Source organism: Aspergillus terreus, genomic scaffold, assembly GCF_000149615.1.
Source record: "Aspergillus terreus NIH2624 scaffold_4 genomic scaffold, whole genome shotgun sequence".
NCBI classification, from domain to species: domain Eukaryota; kingdom Fungi; phylum Ascomycota; class Eurotiomycetes; order Eurotiales; family Aspergillaceae; genus Aspergillus; species Aspergillus terreus.
The window spans coordinates 1,099,058-1,114,614 of NT_165927.1; the positions used below are offsets into that span (position 1 = coordinate 1,099,058).

The following is a 15,557-nucleotide window of genomic DNA, read 5'->3' on the forward strand; positions in this document are numbered from 1 at the left end:
CAAATCCCTACTATGAAGTTCGGCCGGGAAAGGGCGGCGGGGGTCCCGCGTATTTCTCAGTCCGCCTCATCACTTTTATCTGACGCCGCTTCATAGGTATCTGCTAGGTATGAAATGGAGAATCCTACCGACACATCCCTAGTAGCGCAATTCTATCATGTATCATATCTCAAAATATAGCCATACTCCCCATCTACGACCGGGGGTTCTGGCGTACATGCGTGTGTAAAGTATACGTCTCGCCATCCGTCCCATCTCCGTCTTTGAACACATCAGAATCGTTGTCAGTAAACTCGTCGCGATACGGCCCATCAGTTCGCTTGGGGGAGATCTCCCGTCCGCTCTCGTCATCAAGTACAAGATCCACATTGTCGTCATCAAAGTCATGGAACCCAATGCGCTCCTCTTCATCGCAGGCCAATGTGGTGGCGGCGATATTGGCCTCCGGGTCCTCGAAAAAGGCATGATGGGGACGATGGGCGGCATGGTCAGCTTCTAAGGACTGACGTATTCCCTCCCGTTCCTGAGCTTCTAACTCTTTGGCCCGAGCCAATGTCCTGTCGCAATACGTTAGCTCACTTACATACAATCCCACCAAAAGCCTAGCCCTTACCGTCTATAAATGTACCAGCCAGTGAAAATTCCAATGGCAATTGTGATAATAATGCTGCAGATGTTCACGGCCTTCGATCCTGCACTCATCTCTCCTCCTTTCTCAGAAAGAACGCGGAGTCGGTTGCCAATGAAGGCTGGCACCAAGAGCTTGGGTGTGATGATCGCCGTCGCAAGTCCGTACGTCAACGGATGTACTGTCGGGAAAGTCGAAACTGCCCCATTGCACACCGAGTACGGCAAAGGACACAGTCGAATCATACACAGCAGCTTAAGCCCATCATATTTTAGTGTCAAGGCGAGGGCGGCAAATCTCTTATCACGTTCCATAAGGCGATGGACGAATTTGGATAGGATAGTTCGCGAGACGATGAAGGAGGCAGTGGACCCAAGCACCGTCGCGGAGGCATATAGTAGCCATCTAGAAGGCCGTTAGCATTCCGTCAAAAGACGGTAGCTGGAGTTACGAGGTATTGCGTACCCTTTCCATACCCCAAAAATATAGCCAGCGACGGTCCCAAAAGTGGACCAACCTACCAAGGGAGGGAAGGAAACAAAAAACACACATAGCCAGAGAACAAAAAAAACCAATGGGTTATGCTCCCATTGCTCGGCCACGGGCTTCAGCCAGATGAATACCTTGCCTGTAAAGACAAGGAAACCAATGCCCAGAAGGTTGGCCAGAATCGCGGCCAACACCGCGCCGATCCTCTGCCAAAAGTTCATTCTCCGCCACGTCATGATAATGCGCTGCGATGCGTTGTTTATGCGGTTCATGACTTGATGTCGGAGTGAATTGGACTCCCGGATGGAGCGGCTGCTGGAATCTCGCCGCCCTGTTGGTGCTAGATGCCTCCATGGGAGATAGCTGCCATCCTCGGACGTGGGCGAAGAGAGCGGAGGTGACGTTGAGAGCGACAGAGCTCGAGCGGTTGATGTATAATCAGCCGGCATCGTGAGGTATGATGTTATTGTATTAAGCTGAGGGATCGTGACACGGTCCGAAGGCAGAGATCGGCGGGTAGGGTGGAGTGGGAAGTCTGTTCATGGAAATGAGCCCCGGCGATTCCAATGTCGCTGAGAATGGATTCTTTCAGCGATCCCGCGATGAATTTCAAGGGATCCTAGCAGTTAATTCGAGCAGAAGACTGGGCCAAGAGGGCGTGTGTATGCCCTCACCAAGAACGCAACATGAGCGGATATGATATCTCAAACAGGAATGATGCAACACCGCCGGGCTCTTCGGATGCGATAGGATTATTCAGTCGTAGTTGGATGGCAAGTGAAACATCCAGACCCGTTGAATGAAAGCAGGTGAGGGTTAGGGAAAGTCCAGCTAAATGAAAGGCATTGTGGTCATCTTATTCGGGGGATGGAGACTCGGGGGCTGTGACGTTTATTCTGTTTGCCTGGCCGGTCGGCCTGAGGCATACTTACTCAGTCCTTGGGATTATGTAACCGAGACATCACAGCTTCTTTCCTCCTCTCCGAGCCTAACCACATACTACAGTTGTATACATGAGAGAGGACGTGCTAGCCTAGACCAATTTACGCCCCTCCAAGGTATTTCCTACAGTTCTTTGGAGATATGTCTAACACTTCTAACTTATAATTTCAATCCACGGTGCTCTCATCACTATGCGCTAGTAATGTCACCTGCTCTATCCCGAGACCGCCACAGCCATTGCGAGGACAATGGTTCTGCCCGCGTCTGGCAACCGATAGTGCCAATTTGTGATAAACAAGGAGTTTTTTAAGTTTGTTCTTTGTTAGATGGCCCGTATCAAGTTTGTGGCGGGATCAGGACAATATATTTCCCCTGTCACCATCGTGTCAGTCTATTTCGACAGTGCTTATCCCATGGTAATAACAGCTCGGAAACGGGCATCTCCTTTCAACATGGCATCTGTCCAGGTCAGTACCGAGTGCTCGGTATGGGGAAATGAATCTTACCAAACGCCTCGTTCGCCTTCTCGAGTGGGAACGTCTCCACCATACAATTGATATTCCGCAGTTCGGTGAAAGCGATTGCCTCTTCCGAATCCCTAGCATGGCCAGAAGGCCACGAATGGACGGAAAGACCATATCGAAGCTGTATTCCATGTCTGAGCTCATGTCTGCTCACTGTCAAAGCAACTGGCGGGGACTTACCATGAGACCCGTATTGACAGACAATTCACCAGGAACTGCCCATACACAATCATTAGTACCACGATATCGAATAGTACAGCCAATGTCACTCACGAGACAAGAACAACAACTTCCCCACCACCGCTAGACCCCTCATCAACGGTGTTATGTCGCTCGCGTTCGGGGCCGTGGTTACGATCAGGGCTGCGCCGCCCAGTTTTTGTAACGCATCGCTGGCATCTTCTTTGTTGGTATCAATGTAATGATGGGCACCAAGCTGGCGAGCAAACTCCTCCTTCGCTGAACCTCGGGAGATCGCGACTACGCGGTACCCGAATTGATTCGCATACTGGATGGCCAAATGACCGAGACCGCCGATTCCCTGAATAGCCACTGTTTCACCCACTGGTATTTTCATGTGTCGCATGGAATTGAAGACCGTGACCCCCGCGCAGAGGATCGGTGCGTATTTGGCGGCATCCACATGGTCGGGGACGCGCACGGCAGCTTCTGCACGAAGAAGGCAGTATTCAGCGTCTAGCTTTGTTAGCTGATGAAGTTACCGGCATGCTTGAGTCGTGCGGGTGATCACTTACAGCCGCCGCCTTTAGTTATGCCGTTGATAACCTGGTTCTCACACATTTGGTTCCAACCTTTGAGGCACGCTTTACAGGTCCCTATCGAGCGGGTTACTAACGCCGCACAATACTCCATTGGCCGTAGATTTATCGCAGGACATACCATCATGTCCGGCATGCCAGGCACCTCCAACTCTGTCACCAACTTGCCAGCCTGACACTGCGCCTCCGACAGCAGCGACTCGTCCAATGATCTCGTGTCCGGGGACCAATGGGCTGCAGTATGTGTTATTAGCAAAGGGTCATTTCCTAATGGACCACTGTCTCTCAAGAGAGCACATACAATCCGCCGCCCATGGCGTTACTCTGCGCGTAGATATCTGAATGGCAGACACCGCATGCCTCCACCTTCAACAGTATTTCTCCAGGGCCAGGAGGGGTCAAAGGGACTTCTTCGATGATCAAAGGACCCCCTGCCTCTTTGAACGCTGCCTGCTTGAATGTCTGCGGAAGTGCCATTGTTGGGTCGCTAATGGTGTCGGATGAGTCGAGAAATAGCAGTGGATTGTACAAAGAGCGTAGGGACCAAGGGGCACTGGGAGAACTGGCTCTGGCCCAGTGCGAGAGGGGGGTTATTTATGCCTCCATCAAGCGCATGGTCCGTTCACCATACGGAGTTAACGGACTCGAGATAGGACCCATGCGTGTCAGCACTCGGGGATGTCTATTGTATGTCCGAACGAAAAAGCTCGCGTTGATGCTGGTGCTGGCTTTGTAATTAATTGCCATAATTTGTAATTCAACATATCGCCCCAAAAGACTGACGATTTGTGGGGTACTGTCATAGGTATTTGTGAGTTCGATGACCAATCCATTGCGGAGAGCCTGTCAGAACGCAAAAGAATATGCTCAGATAGGTAGGTAGGTAGGTACTATGTAGGTACCTAGTTTTAGGAACCTCCTATCCCTTCGGAATTTATGCGACGGCGATTAGACGGATCCCGAGACCCGTGGAGCGAAAATCGCTATATCTTCGACTGGATCTCCCGTCCCCCCGAAGGATTCTTTAAAAAGAAAGCAGTAAACTGTATCTGTCGGGAGGATGGTTAGTGGATGAAATCTGGGTCGGCAGATCGACGACCACGGATGCGGTTGCTGTCGAAGTCTAGAATACCCTCTCCCCACCCGGGGTAGCAGGTCAACAGCAGCGGAATGGGATCAGGGGTCTCACGGAGGTCTTGTGAATACCACGACAGAAGAATGAAGTCTGGAGAAGCTCTGGTTATGTGAAAAGAATGAAGAACCGTCGGCGAGGAAAGAAAGTACTGGTGTCTGAGCTAAGTGGAGGTTGGGAAGTACTCCGGACTCCGGAGTACCTCTCAAAAGGTACCTTCTTGCCTACGCTCTCTCAGCTGCCCCCCGTAATCCTCCATCTCCGTCTCCCTCTCTATCTCTCTCTCCTTTCCTCCCGTTTTCTCTCTTCCTCCATCTCTCCCTCGATCCTTCGTCAAGTCTTCTTCCCCTCGTCTTGCCGGCCATCGTGGAACCCCTGACTGGCTTCCTCCGATCGCATCCATTCTCTCCCCCCTTATCGGTCGTTCTACTCGCAGATGCGATGTGACCATCATCTCCTTTCGCGTCCCCAACTACACCCCTCTTTTGCTTCCTCAATCATTTCCATTCATCGGCCTCAATCATGAAGTTCGACCTTTGAACTCGGTTTGGCGCGCACCTTTGTGATTCTTCCTTTTTCGACCAACCTCCGACCCTCTCGCTGGTTACCCCTCCTGACCCGTCTCGCTCCTTAACACCGTGTGTGTCGATTTCCCCACTCGACTTATCACCGCCTATCCCCTGGTACAACCCGCCTTGCCACCATGATTGCAGAGGACCTCCTCGAAGATTGTCTTCAGCTCCTTCAGGGTAAGGATCTGGATGAGGAGGAGCAGGCTGAGAAGGCAGAGGACTTTCTGCGCGAAAAGACCTCCTTGTCGGGCCCGTCCCTGGAAAATGCTGTCCTCGACATCCTTTGGCGTCATCGAAATCGCTCCCTACCCGACCCCTCTCCTCCACCTCCTCGTCATACCGTGATCCGTCGCTCGTCTCCGGCGCCCTGGCAGATGGCGCGCGCCTCCACGCCCTTGTCGCCTCATTCAAATCTGGGCACCAGTCCCGGCAGTACCTCCTGGCTTCCCAGCTCCCGTGGGGGCTTCTCGCGACCCCCACTATCCTCAACCGTATCTCCGTTTACCTCGCCGCGTCCGTCTCCAAGACTCGCCTTGGCGCAACCAATACCTCATTCACCCAGTCTCAACGCGTATGAGTTCTCCGATCAAAGTCAGGTTTCGGACTTCTATGGCGACTTTGGCAGTGATAGCAATGTGGACTGGTTGGTCGCAGATGATGCGAAAAGCACAACCTCATCGCTCGGGGGCTTGAGCGCAGCGGGTGGCTTAAGTGCAACGGCACCGGAATTCGTACCGGATATGAGCCCTCATGATATTCTGCGCACGGTCCTGGGCGATAAACGGTCAAACGAAGAGATTGAAGCGGCCCTGGAGGCTAATAGCTACGATCTGGGTGCTACTATTGCATCTCTTTCCCAAGATACCGATGTGGATGCAGGCTCGCATCATGGCGATGACGGGCGCGTGGTGGTTGGAAAGTCGATGACCATGGAGCAAGCAAAAGCGGTTGCTTCTTCGGCTCAACACCGTAGTCCCGTCGTCTGTAAATACTGGCTGTCTACCGGCCAATGTCTTCGCGCGGATTGCCGATTCAGTCATGATTTAACGAATCATCTGTGCAAGTAAGTGAATGTTAAATGCCTCAGAGAGAAACAAATTATTGACTGTCTGGGTGTTCTTCAGATATTGGGTCATGGGCAATTGCCTTGCTGGGGATGGATGTCCTTTCTCTCATGATCCCTCCGCCCTCGTGGCTAATCTCTCCATGGGGGACCCCGGTCACACTGGCACTGGTTCGTCATTCCAAGTAGACAACTCCGAGTCCTTTCCCCCACTGCAGTCGACGCCAGATCAATGGACAAACCAATATGGGTCCAAATATCCCACGCACCTATCGGCTTTTGCGGGGAACAAAGCCTTTCCCCAGGGTATGCAATTTGTGCCTGGGAAACGGAACGGCAGTATGAATAGTCTGTCACGTCCCCATTCGCGGCCAAACAGCAGGCATCAGAACCGCGAACTGAATCCAGCAGCAATATCCGTGGATGACCCCGATGCATTCCCCACTCTTGCTGCCGTCAGCGCAAAGAATAAAAAGCAGCATGGAAAACGACGGGAGAACCAGCAGCATAAAGAAGCCATCCCAGCTTCTCTAGCTGATGTTGTACGCATGTCTCCTTCTCCAGCTCCGGGGAAGGGGAGAAACAACCCGAAGAACAATAAAGATAGCGCCAAAAGTCGCGAACACAGTGCAGCTGCTCAAGCTATCCCGCCTCCCCAGAACATTCCCTGGCTCGAGACCGGGCAGCGTGCAAACCAACAATACATCAAGTACCGTACGGAGGCCATCCGTCATGGCACCGTGAGAAACAAATTTCTTCAGAGGTATGCGCGCCATCTTATACTGACTAACACAGAGCTGACAGTCTTCCTGAAGCGCTGCGCAAGCATGGAATCGGAATGATGCTAGAGCTGCAAAGGCACTATCTCTCCGGGGCCAGGCAGAGAATGAAGCCATGCGCAAATGTCATAGAGAGGCAGCGCGCCAACTCTACGAAGAGCGCAATAAACATCTTCTCAATGCTGGATTAGAGGATTCATCAGAAGAACTCTATGTTGATCTGCATGGGTTGCACCCCGAAGAAGCCATTGAGTACTTGGAGAAGATCCTCCTGAAGCACGCCCGTGAGGGGCGACGTGTCGTCTATGCCATCACCGGTACTGGCCACCATTCTAAGAATGGCAAAGACAAGATAGGCAAGGCAGTGAAAGCATGGCTGAACGAGTGGAAATATTTATTCCGCGAGTTTAGTGTGCCCGGTGAACGCGGTGGTTACGTTGGCGGCATATTGGGAATCGATCCCACCAGCTATGACAAGAGCCTGGCCAAAGCTCTAGAAGACGGCGGAGACAATGAAGCCGGTAATCAACCCCTGTTAGCAGCGGGGAAGATCCAGCTGCTAAAGCGTGAAGACTTGGAGTCAAAGCCCGAATGACATCAACTTCTTGCTACCAGGACCCCCATCCACTTTACGATTTTCACGAGATCCCTTTTCCTTCAATGAGCGTAGCATCCCTGAAGTTTTCCCCTCTAGAATCTGTTTGTCTTCTCATTCAGCACACTATATTCGTACTTGTTGTATTGTATTCTCTCTTACTGTGCATACTCTCAACGATATGCAGGCTAACTGTGGAATGTATATATTCAATGTTCTAGAACTTACAGCTTTACTTTGGTTCCTTGGCACATCGCCGTCCCTGAAGATCTACTCGGGCTCTTGGTGCTGCCATTTCTCACGCAGCTCCTGGACGTTGAAGCCACAGGCGTCAGCCTTTTTCACAATCGCACGAGCTTTCTCAGCGACTGGGATGTCGATCATCTTCCCATCTAGAGTCCAAGCACCGCGACCCGCTTTAGCGGCCTTGTCATCCGCAATAGTTACCCGCACCGCCCATTGCACTTCCTCCAGCTCCGGACCAAAGATCTGCTGCACAGTCGATACCTGAGACGGGTGAATGCACTGCTTGCCGTTGAATCCCAGATTTTTGCCGTCGCGGCATTCTTGCTGCAGCACCGCCGGCGGAGACCCGTCAGCTTTGTCGGACTTGTATGTCGTGCAGACCAAGTCGATGGTTGAGGGGAGGTTGGCAGCGCGAGCGGCGGTGGCAATGGCAGACCGAGCGAAAAGGAATTCCGTCAGGGCCGGCGTCCGCGTGAGACTAAGATCCAGGGCGAAATCCTCTGCAGCGAAAATCAGGCCCTGGAGAAGGGGTGATGCAGCACAAATCTGGCTCAGATTGGTGAGGGATTTGGCCGATTCGACAAGAGCCAAGAGCGAGATGGGCGGGCGCGACGTGGTTTGCGATGGAGGCAGCTGTGAGAGCGTGTGCGTGATGACGTCCGTGACGAAGGTGAGGTCTGATGCGGAGTTGACTTTGGGAATCACGATTGTGGACAGATTGGGGGATTGGAGCTGCGTTTCTGTCAGTCCAATGTTCTTATATTATCTACCTGGTTTCTCAGAAGAGGATAGTAGACGTACGACTTCTGTCAGATCAGCGAGCGCCAGGCCACTGTCGACGGAGTTGATACGAACTGCGCGCTCGAGAATGCCAGTCGGCGCGGGCTGGTCCAGCGCTCTCCGCACCAAAGAGCGGGCTTCCGCTTTCTTGTGCGGAGTCACGCTGTCCTCCAGATCGTAGGCGACACAATCGGCGGTCAGGGTGCGGGACTTGTCGATAAATCGCTGCGACGATCCCGGAACTAGGAGTTTGTGTCAGGGGTTGTCATTGTGTAGGCGCCGCGACTCTATCATGTAGGTCGGATAGGAGGCAGATGCGGGGAAGAACGTATGTTGACGTACTGTATAGGAGGGCGCGGCGCAGGGTGTTTCTGGATGCCATTGTAGGAGGGGCCGTCCGTTTCGATATAATGAAGTAAATTGATGCTCTGTTCTGCGCAGACTAATGACTTTCCAGTGTGCTGGTGGAAGTGAAGACGGGGAGAATGCAAGAGGGCAAGTTATGGAAGCTGGCGGGTTTTAAGGATGCCCTCGGTTTGCTGCATAAAGGCTTCTCCGGCCATCAGTGCTATGATGCAGATGGGTCGGGTATATTGGCTGGCCCACCCATCACTACTAGACAATAACTGCAAGCATTTACCCGTCGCAGCTCAGATAACACATATTGAGGTCCATCTTTGTCCATACGGTGGAATGGTGACTTGGCTATACTCCGGAGTAGAGAGTAGAACTGTAAATAGGTGACTGAGTAGGCGGGCCATTCTGCCAGACGTTACCGCCCGGGATGGAGCCACGCAGCTTCATCGGCCGCATCATCGCATCCAGCTCTTACTTTCCCCGTGTTGATTCTCCCAAGAAGCGCGAGCGTGATTGCTCCCATCCGCCTGGACCTCTCTCTGCTTTTCGCGTTGTCTAACTTTCCGTCCTCGCATCATGGAACAGGAACCCCTCCAACCGCGGCAAGGAGACTTGAACTGGCGTCTCAGCGCCCATCCGGTCACCTTGTTGTGTTTCTTGGGCATTCGCCTGAGCGCGCTGTTGATGTACCTCTTTGGTATTCTCTTCATCAAGCATTTGTATGTTCTTCTCCCTTTCAAGCCCACAACGTCTCGCTTCTTGACTGAGGGAACGCATCGAGCTGCAATCCGGCCCCGTGGCTAACATACTCGTCAGCATTCTGGTCTTCATCATCACCTTGCTCCTCCTCGCGGCTGATTTCTACTACCTGAAGAACATTGCGGGACGTCGACTGGTAGGACTCCGCTGGTGGAACGAAGTGAATACGACTACGGGAGACTCGCACTGGGTCTTCGAATCCTCCGATCCGAACACGCGCACCATCACGGCCACTGATAAGCGGTTCTTCTGGTTGAGTCTCTACGTTACGCCCGCCTTTTGGATTGGACTGGCCATTCTGGCCGTTATCCAACTGAGCGTGATCTGGTTGAGCCTTGTCGGTAAGTGGCTCCTTTCGCCTGCAAATATACCGGCCCACCCGTGCTCTTTATGACATGTACTAACCCCATGCGCCGATAGTCATCGCCCTTGTTCTGACCATTACCAACACGGTGGCTTTCTCGCGGTGTGATCGCTTCAGCCAGGCGTCGACTTTTGCCAACCGCGCTCTGTCGGGTGGCATCGTGAGTAACATTGCTGGGGGTCTGCTGGGCAGACTCTTCAAGTAAGGTCACGGCATTCATGTGTATGGCTCTCTGTTCTCTATTTCCATTTCAATACTTCTTGATCCGGCTCTTCGGAGTGTCTGCATTCGTGTAGGTTACTTGTATCTGTATCTTCGAGGGGCTTGGCGGCTTTGGTCTGACTGGCGCTACAATCATGACCACATGGCGCACATTATAGATCCATCCTGGGTAACTAAAACCAAACCAGCGTTGATATATCTCGAACAAGCGGAATGCAATCACTTCACAGCAGCGCAATCCTGCAATACCACGGTCACGTGATTATATTGCAGGTTCTTAAAACGGATGTATACTCGACAAGCGACACGTTGCCACTGGTAGACTAGGTACGGAGTAGAGCCTGGTAAGGTAGTAGTTGAGATATATGGTGGTTGTGGTAGAAATCCACGGATCCAATCTATGCTGTATGGCTCCATTACAGTGGGGGGTTCAAAAATGTTAACACCCCATTTTGGCGCTAATATAACCGCCTGCCTATTTCGTACTAGTCCGCGGTGTCCAGACCTTGCCTACCTTATTTCTGGCCTACTAACTATCCCAGATAACATAGACTGCCTACAATAAGGTATAGCATTTAACAGAATATATAATCGCCTCTTGTGTAATAAAGAAAGTTTGAATATGTCCATGCGTTTTACTATTTAACCGGCAGAATATTACTAAATAGGAAGGCGGTCACATTAACGCGAAGGGGGTGTTAACATTTTTGAACCCCCAATGTAGGACTTTAGGGCGGTGCGTTCATTAAGGAAGGTGCTATTTCATCTTGACTTCTAGAAACTTCATGCATGTGTAGGGGACTTCTGACAAGCATATGAGGACTCCTCGTGTATGTAGGGAGCTTCCCACATATGTAGCTAGGTAATATATCGGCGGATCTCCTCCAATATCCCAGGATATTGAAGCCTCGATTCTCGATATCACGTAATAGATTGCCATTCACACAGCCATGTTACTAGCTCAGCCATTCTTAGGTATATTCAGACAGTAAGATCGAGTACAGCCTGCTCTCTAAAGTGCCACTAATATTTGTAGCTTCCACGACGAGATACAGCTATAGTGAAGTAGAGAAGTACTATTCCGATGACTGTGCTGCCCGCCTACCAGAGCTTATGATTTGATGAACGACTTGAATGGGATTGGAGAGGAGAGAAGAAAGAGGAAGAGGAGACCTGGCCGTGAGATCGTTGGTAGACGATCATGAATCATGTGGACCTCTGACCTCTGATTGGACGACCGGGAGGGCGCCCAACACGATTCTACCCTCATTCAACAGAGGGCGTCATTTGCACATACACACCCCCATGAGTGGCGACATTTATTAGCCTAGCCCCTTTAACCGCCCCGTCCGTTGGGCTATAACCCAAGAGATGAGAGGCTTTTTTTTTTCCATCGATCCCCAGCCGCGTAGATCTTAAGAGCAACATCAAGATCCACCAAGAAAGCTCAACTCCAGAAGACCGATGTGACTACCATTATGTATGAGGGTCGAGAGGGTCCAGTTAAATGCTCTCTGAGTGACAACATCAGCTGGTATGCCTTCACATCAGGACAATGTGCCCACTCACCTGACGTAGTCCTCTCCTGTTGATGCAGAAATTCCATTTTGCTGGAATGCCAGGCAATGTGCAATTGTGTCTTTGACCGGAAATTCCTTGTCACGGACGGGCTCGTTCGACCTACATTGAGTGGATGAGATCGTCAGTCTTGATTCCAAGGGTCAGGTGGTCTGACTTAAACAAGACTTACCCAATATACCATGTATCGGATATTTCCAGAGTACGCCAAAGAAGGCGAAGATATTGAGGGCTCGATTCATCCTGACCGAGATGGGCATGGCTGGGAGAGGCGAGAAAAACTCAGCCCATGTGCAGGGAGACGCCTGCCTTTTAAGGGCCTGTGAGGGCAGACTGCCAGAGGATCATAATTTTCTAGAGTCATCGTTGACGGATATGGTCCAGCTGCGTTGCTTCGAGCAACGGACATGTCATGGGTGCTTCCGAAATGAAAACAAGCCCTGATGATCCCGCCTCATCCATCCCTCGAAGGGAAATAAACACTTGATTGGTTGGGACAAGAGTACCTCAGTCGAGTCACCTCTTTTTCCACGTCGAGCTTCCATCGACGTCCATGGTGGGGCTCGCTTGCGGTACGGAGTACTGTACCTACCTAGCCATTTCAGATCCGCGATGGGTCCACGGCTCCACGAGGCGTTCGCGGCAGATCGAATCAGGGTGGATACATGCCCCTTTCTGACATTTTAATAATAATCTTATCTTTCGCGGAACGACGGGATTGGAGGATCCCCTGAAGGGCCGACCGGGGAGTACAAAGTACAAGCCATGCCAGGCACAGTCTGCTACGTGATCTAAAGTTAGGATAATTAAAACAGTAGCTCGCGTGATCCGAATGGAACCTTCAATCATGCTGGCCGGGCCGCTCCATTCCTTACCGTTCTAGTTTTGCTTTTCTCTCCCACGAGCCGCATACCGGTAATACCAAACTATTCCACCACGAGTCTGATGGAACAACTTCCGATAGGGCCGAACATCACCGCATCTGTCACACCCATAACATCCGGGTTGACATGGGGGACCTGCGGACGCAGGTCCCGGGACCGACTTACCGCTCATCCATCGGAAACCCATCCATGTTCTTCCCCGGCTCCCCCGAGTACCACCTAATCGGTAGGTATGCATCCATTCCGGGATACTTCCAAGGTTGAAAGCAAAGGTCCCTGCTGGGTAGGGCTTTGGGGAACCTGTCGGCTGGCCTCAATCCCCTGGCAGGTCGCTTACGAGTCACAACTCAATGAGATGTACGGAGTATAGCCACCATCACACTTGTAGACGAGCCAGATAAGCATGGATGGCCAACTCCTACCGTCAACTGGCAAACGCCATAGTGGCCGTGATATTGGATGATGTATACCAACGATTTCTTACTGTTAACATACCGGCAACTGACGCAACCGAACGAGAAAGGACTGACTGCGCCGCTCTGCATTAGTGCTGACACTACTCAATAGTGCCGCCACACTCAGCTCCTGCCAGTAACCCCCGATATCTATCTCGTAAACGATGGCTTTCTCTATCACACCGTTCATTTGGTTGGTTTGTTCGCCTGTCTGATTGGTTATAAGGTGATACCGCCATGGATGGAAGAGTTGCCCGGGTACTTTGGAATAGCGTTCTGGCCATTTTGGTTGCCATGGATTCTTGCTCTGATTTGCCAGGCCCTTCGCGAGCCTGGAACAGGGACAAGTCCGCCTGACTCGATGGCTTTATCCTAAGGTGGGTCTATATACGGAGTAGCCTAGGTGTACAACGCATCTAGGCGCGAGAGTCTTCCCCGCCGACCGAAAGACTATGCTGTAGGGCTTTCTCCCCTGGTCGACAGTGGATCTCATGCGTGCCTGCTCGGTTTTCCAATCAAGACCCTGGGTAAAGTGCCTGAGCGTTTAGGAGAGAAAAAAACAGCCACAAGACAAGAAAAGAAAAAGTGACCTCCTATGGCCTGCATCGCCCAGCTTCGTCCGTGATAAGAGTCAGGACTTCCTCTGCTCAATACAAGCCTGCTCAGTTCTCTACTATGATATGCCCTCCATACGGAAGAGAACGCGACACTCCTTTGGCGGCCGATGGACCGATCAGGAACGCTCTCGTCTGTGGAACTTGAGAAACAGCCATCGCAAGCTACCTTGGGAAGTTTTCAGAGTGGTTCGTCAACCATCCTTCTGCGACACTTGGCTTGTTTTAACCCTCAAACAGAACTATTTTCCGAGCCGCAGTATCAACGCCCTTCAGAAGCAGTATTCGGTGAGTTTATCTGTTGTTGGAACGACTCAATACTGATATAGAGCAGGATATTAAACTGAGTTTGAAACGTCTCAACGCTATGGTGGTTATCTCTGCCCTCGACTTAAAAATGTTCAACAAAGATTGACTGGTTTCCGATATTTAGGATCTCGGCGAGCTCTCCAATGGGAACAATCTCCCTTCGAGAACATCCGCCAGGTTAGGTAAACGCACAACCGCCGACAATGACCCGGCTACCGCAGAGCCACTTTCCAAACAGACGAGGATATCAGAGCCCGGTACGGAATATTCTCCACCTGAGTCTGAAGATTCCAGTTCCAGTGATGATGATGATGGGGATGTGCAAATGGATGGGTCTCGAGCTGTAGGTTATTGTGCATCTGCGTGTGGCAAGATCTTTTTGCTGACCCTTTCAGCCCCGGAGAACCCCTCGGAAGCAGCTCAATCGCCCAAGCCGCCTCGTCAGATTGCCACTTACACGTACGGAAAGACCTCACTCTTCCACCACTGCAGCTGTTGCAGATGAGCAGCCAGAAATCCCGAGCACCAGCGCCTCTAACCCTGTAGCCTTTCCGCAAGCTTCGAGAGCTGCTTCTCCCCAAGCAGAGGAGCAACCGGAGATGACGAAGAGTCCTCTTCGGCCTTTGAACACGGACAAAGAGCCCCAGAGAGATAAGAGATCTCTCAGTACGAGTCCCGGTTCCAGGGAGGCTTCGTGTGATCGCCTTGGGAAAGTGGTCCAAGGATTCATTCAGTCCAGAGAAGAGCATATGCGAGCACGCCACAAAGCCGAAGCGCTCGTTGAGCAGCTCAAAAAGGCGCTGAGATCTGAAAAAGGGGAGGTCTCTCACCTTAAAGATCTCCTTGAGCAAAGGGGGGTTGAAGTGAATCAACTCAAGGAATTCGTTGAGCGGACTGAGAAAATTGCGGCTGAAAGGAAGGCCCAAATTGTGAGGCTCACCGCCGAGCTTCAGGACCAACAAGCAAGGATGGGTCAAATACCCTTGAACGACCCTGGTTCTGCCCGGCCATGTCCAGGCTGTACCGAGAAAGAGCAGCAGATTGCGGAGAAAGAGCAGAAAATCGATATGATCTTCAAACTCTTCGGGCGAAAGCGGTCGACGGTGACTCCCATACCTGAAGCAGTTGTCCCTGACAGTGAATAATCATGATATGAAAAGGATATGTACGATATAAGGAGGTGTAGGGTGTTGGGGGGAAGGATATTAAAAGCGTGGATTTGCATTCTTTTTTGTCCATGTATCTATACTTATCGTTGTTGTTGTCTTCCTATCCTTTTATCTATATAATAATGTCTCATGCGCTTTTGTTCAGTATGGAGCTTAATACCTAGGTAGCTGATTAACGTTTATAACTAACAAGTAGTTGCCATCGAAAAGCTTTCCCAGTGGTGAAACGGCTGGGAGTGGCATTCTGTTACGGTGGATGGTCAAACAGAAGTGAAGGGAGCGAGCTCTTCTGTTTGTTTGGATCCAGGTTTTTGTCT

The 15,557-nt window shown here is 51.5% G+C and overlaps 6 protein-coding genes across 6 annotated transcripts; 3 read left to right on the top strand and 3 right to left on the bottom strand.

Annotated features, from left to right (window-relative positions):
* Positions 1-193: 193 nt before the first annotated feature.
* On the bottom strand, positions 194-1,566 carry ATEG_03183 (TVP38/TMEM64 family protein; the record flags this gene model as incomplete). Its single annotated transcript, XM_001212361.1, has 3 exons — positions 194-557; positions 614-1,033; positions 1,094-1,566. 3 exons carry the CDS (start codon positions 1,564-1,566, stop codon positions 194-196), a joined length of 1,257 nt encoding a protein of 418 aa, XP_001212361.1.
* Positions 1,567-2,465: 899 nt separating this feature from the next.
* On the bottom strand, positions 2,466-3,839 carry ATEG_03184 (uncharacterized protein; the record flags this gene model as incomplete). Its single annotated transcript, XM_001212362.1, has 6 exons — positions 2,466-2,518; positions 2,566-2,704; positions 2,764-2,798; positions 2,857-3,279; positions 3,484-3,596; positions 3,664-3,839. 6 exons carry the CDS (start codon positions 3,837-3,839, stop codon positions 2,466-2,468), a joined length of 939 nt encoding a protein of 312 aa, XP_001212362.1.
* Positions 3,840-5,197: 1,358 nt separating this feature from the next.
* Positions 5,198-7,503, top strand: ATEG_03185 (CCCH zinc finger and SMR domain protein; the record flags this gene model as incomplete). Its single annotated transcript, XM_001212363.1, has 3 exons — positions 5,198-6,129; positions 6,191-6,892; positions 6,945-7,503. The coding sequence occupies 3 exons, from the start codon at positions 5,198-5,200 to the stop codon at positions 7,501-7,503; spliced, it is 2,193 nt and encodes a 730-aa protein (XP_001212363.1).
* A 270-nt stretch (positions 7,504-7,773) lies between these two features.
* On the bottom strand, positions 7,774-8,911 carry ATEG_03186 (HpcH/HpaI aldolase/citrate lyase family protein; the record flags this gene model as incomplete). The annotated part of the gene is made up of 3 exons (XM_001212364.1): positions 7,774-8,481; positions 8,551-8,771; positions 8,872-8,911. 3 exons carry the CDS (start codon positions 8,909-8,911, stop codon positions 7,774-7,776), a joined length of 969 nt encoding a protein of 322 aa, XP_001212364.1.
* Positions 8,912-9,462: 551 nt separating this feature from the next.
* ATEG_03187 (DUF846 domain-containing protein) lies at positions 9,463-10,389 on the top strand (the record flags this gene model as incomplete). Its single annotated transcript, XM_001212365.1, has 4 exons — positions 9,463-9,605; positions 9,703-9,986; positions 10,066-10,169; positions 10,306-10,389. 4 exons carry the CDS (start codon positions 9,463-9,465, stop codon positions 10,387-10,389), a joined length of 615 nt encoding a protein of 204 aa, XP_001212365.1.
* Positions 10,390-13,828: 3,439 nt separating this feature from the next.
* Positions 13,829-15,216, top strand: ATEG_03188 (uncharacterized protein; the record flags this gene model as incomplete). The annotated part of the gene is made up of 3 exons (XM_001212366.1): positions 13,829-14,050; positions 14,196-14,414; positions 14,467-15,216. 3 exons carry the CDS (start codon positions 13,829-13,831, stop codon positions 15,214-15,216), a joined length of 1,191 nt encoding a protein of 396 aa, XP_001212366.1.
* Positions 15,217-15,557: the final 341 nt, after the last annotated feature.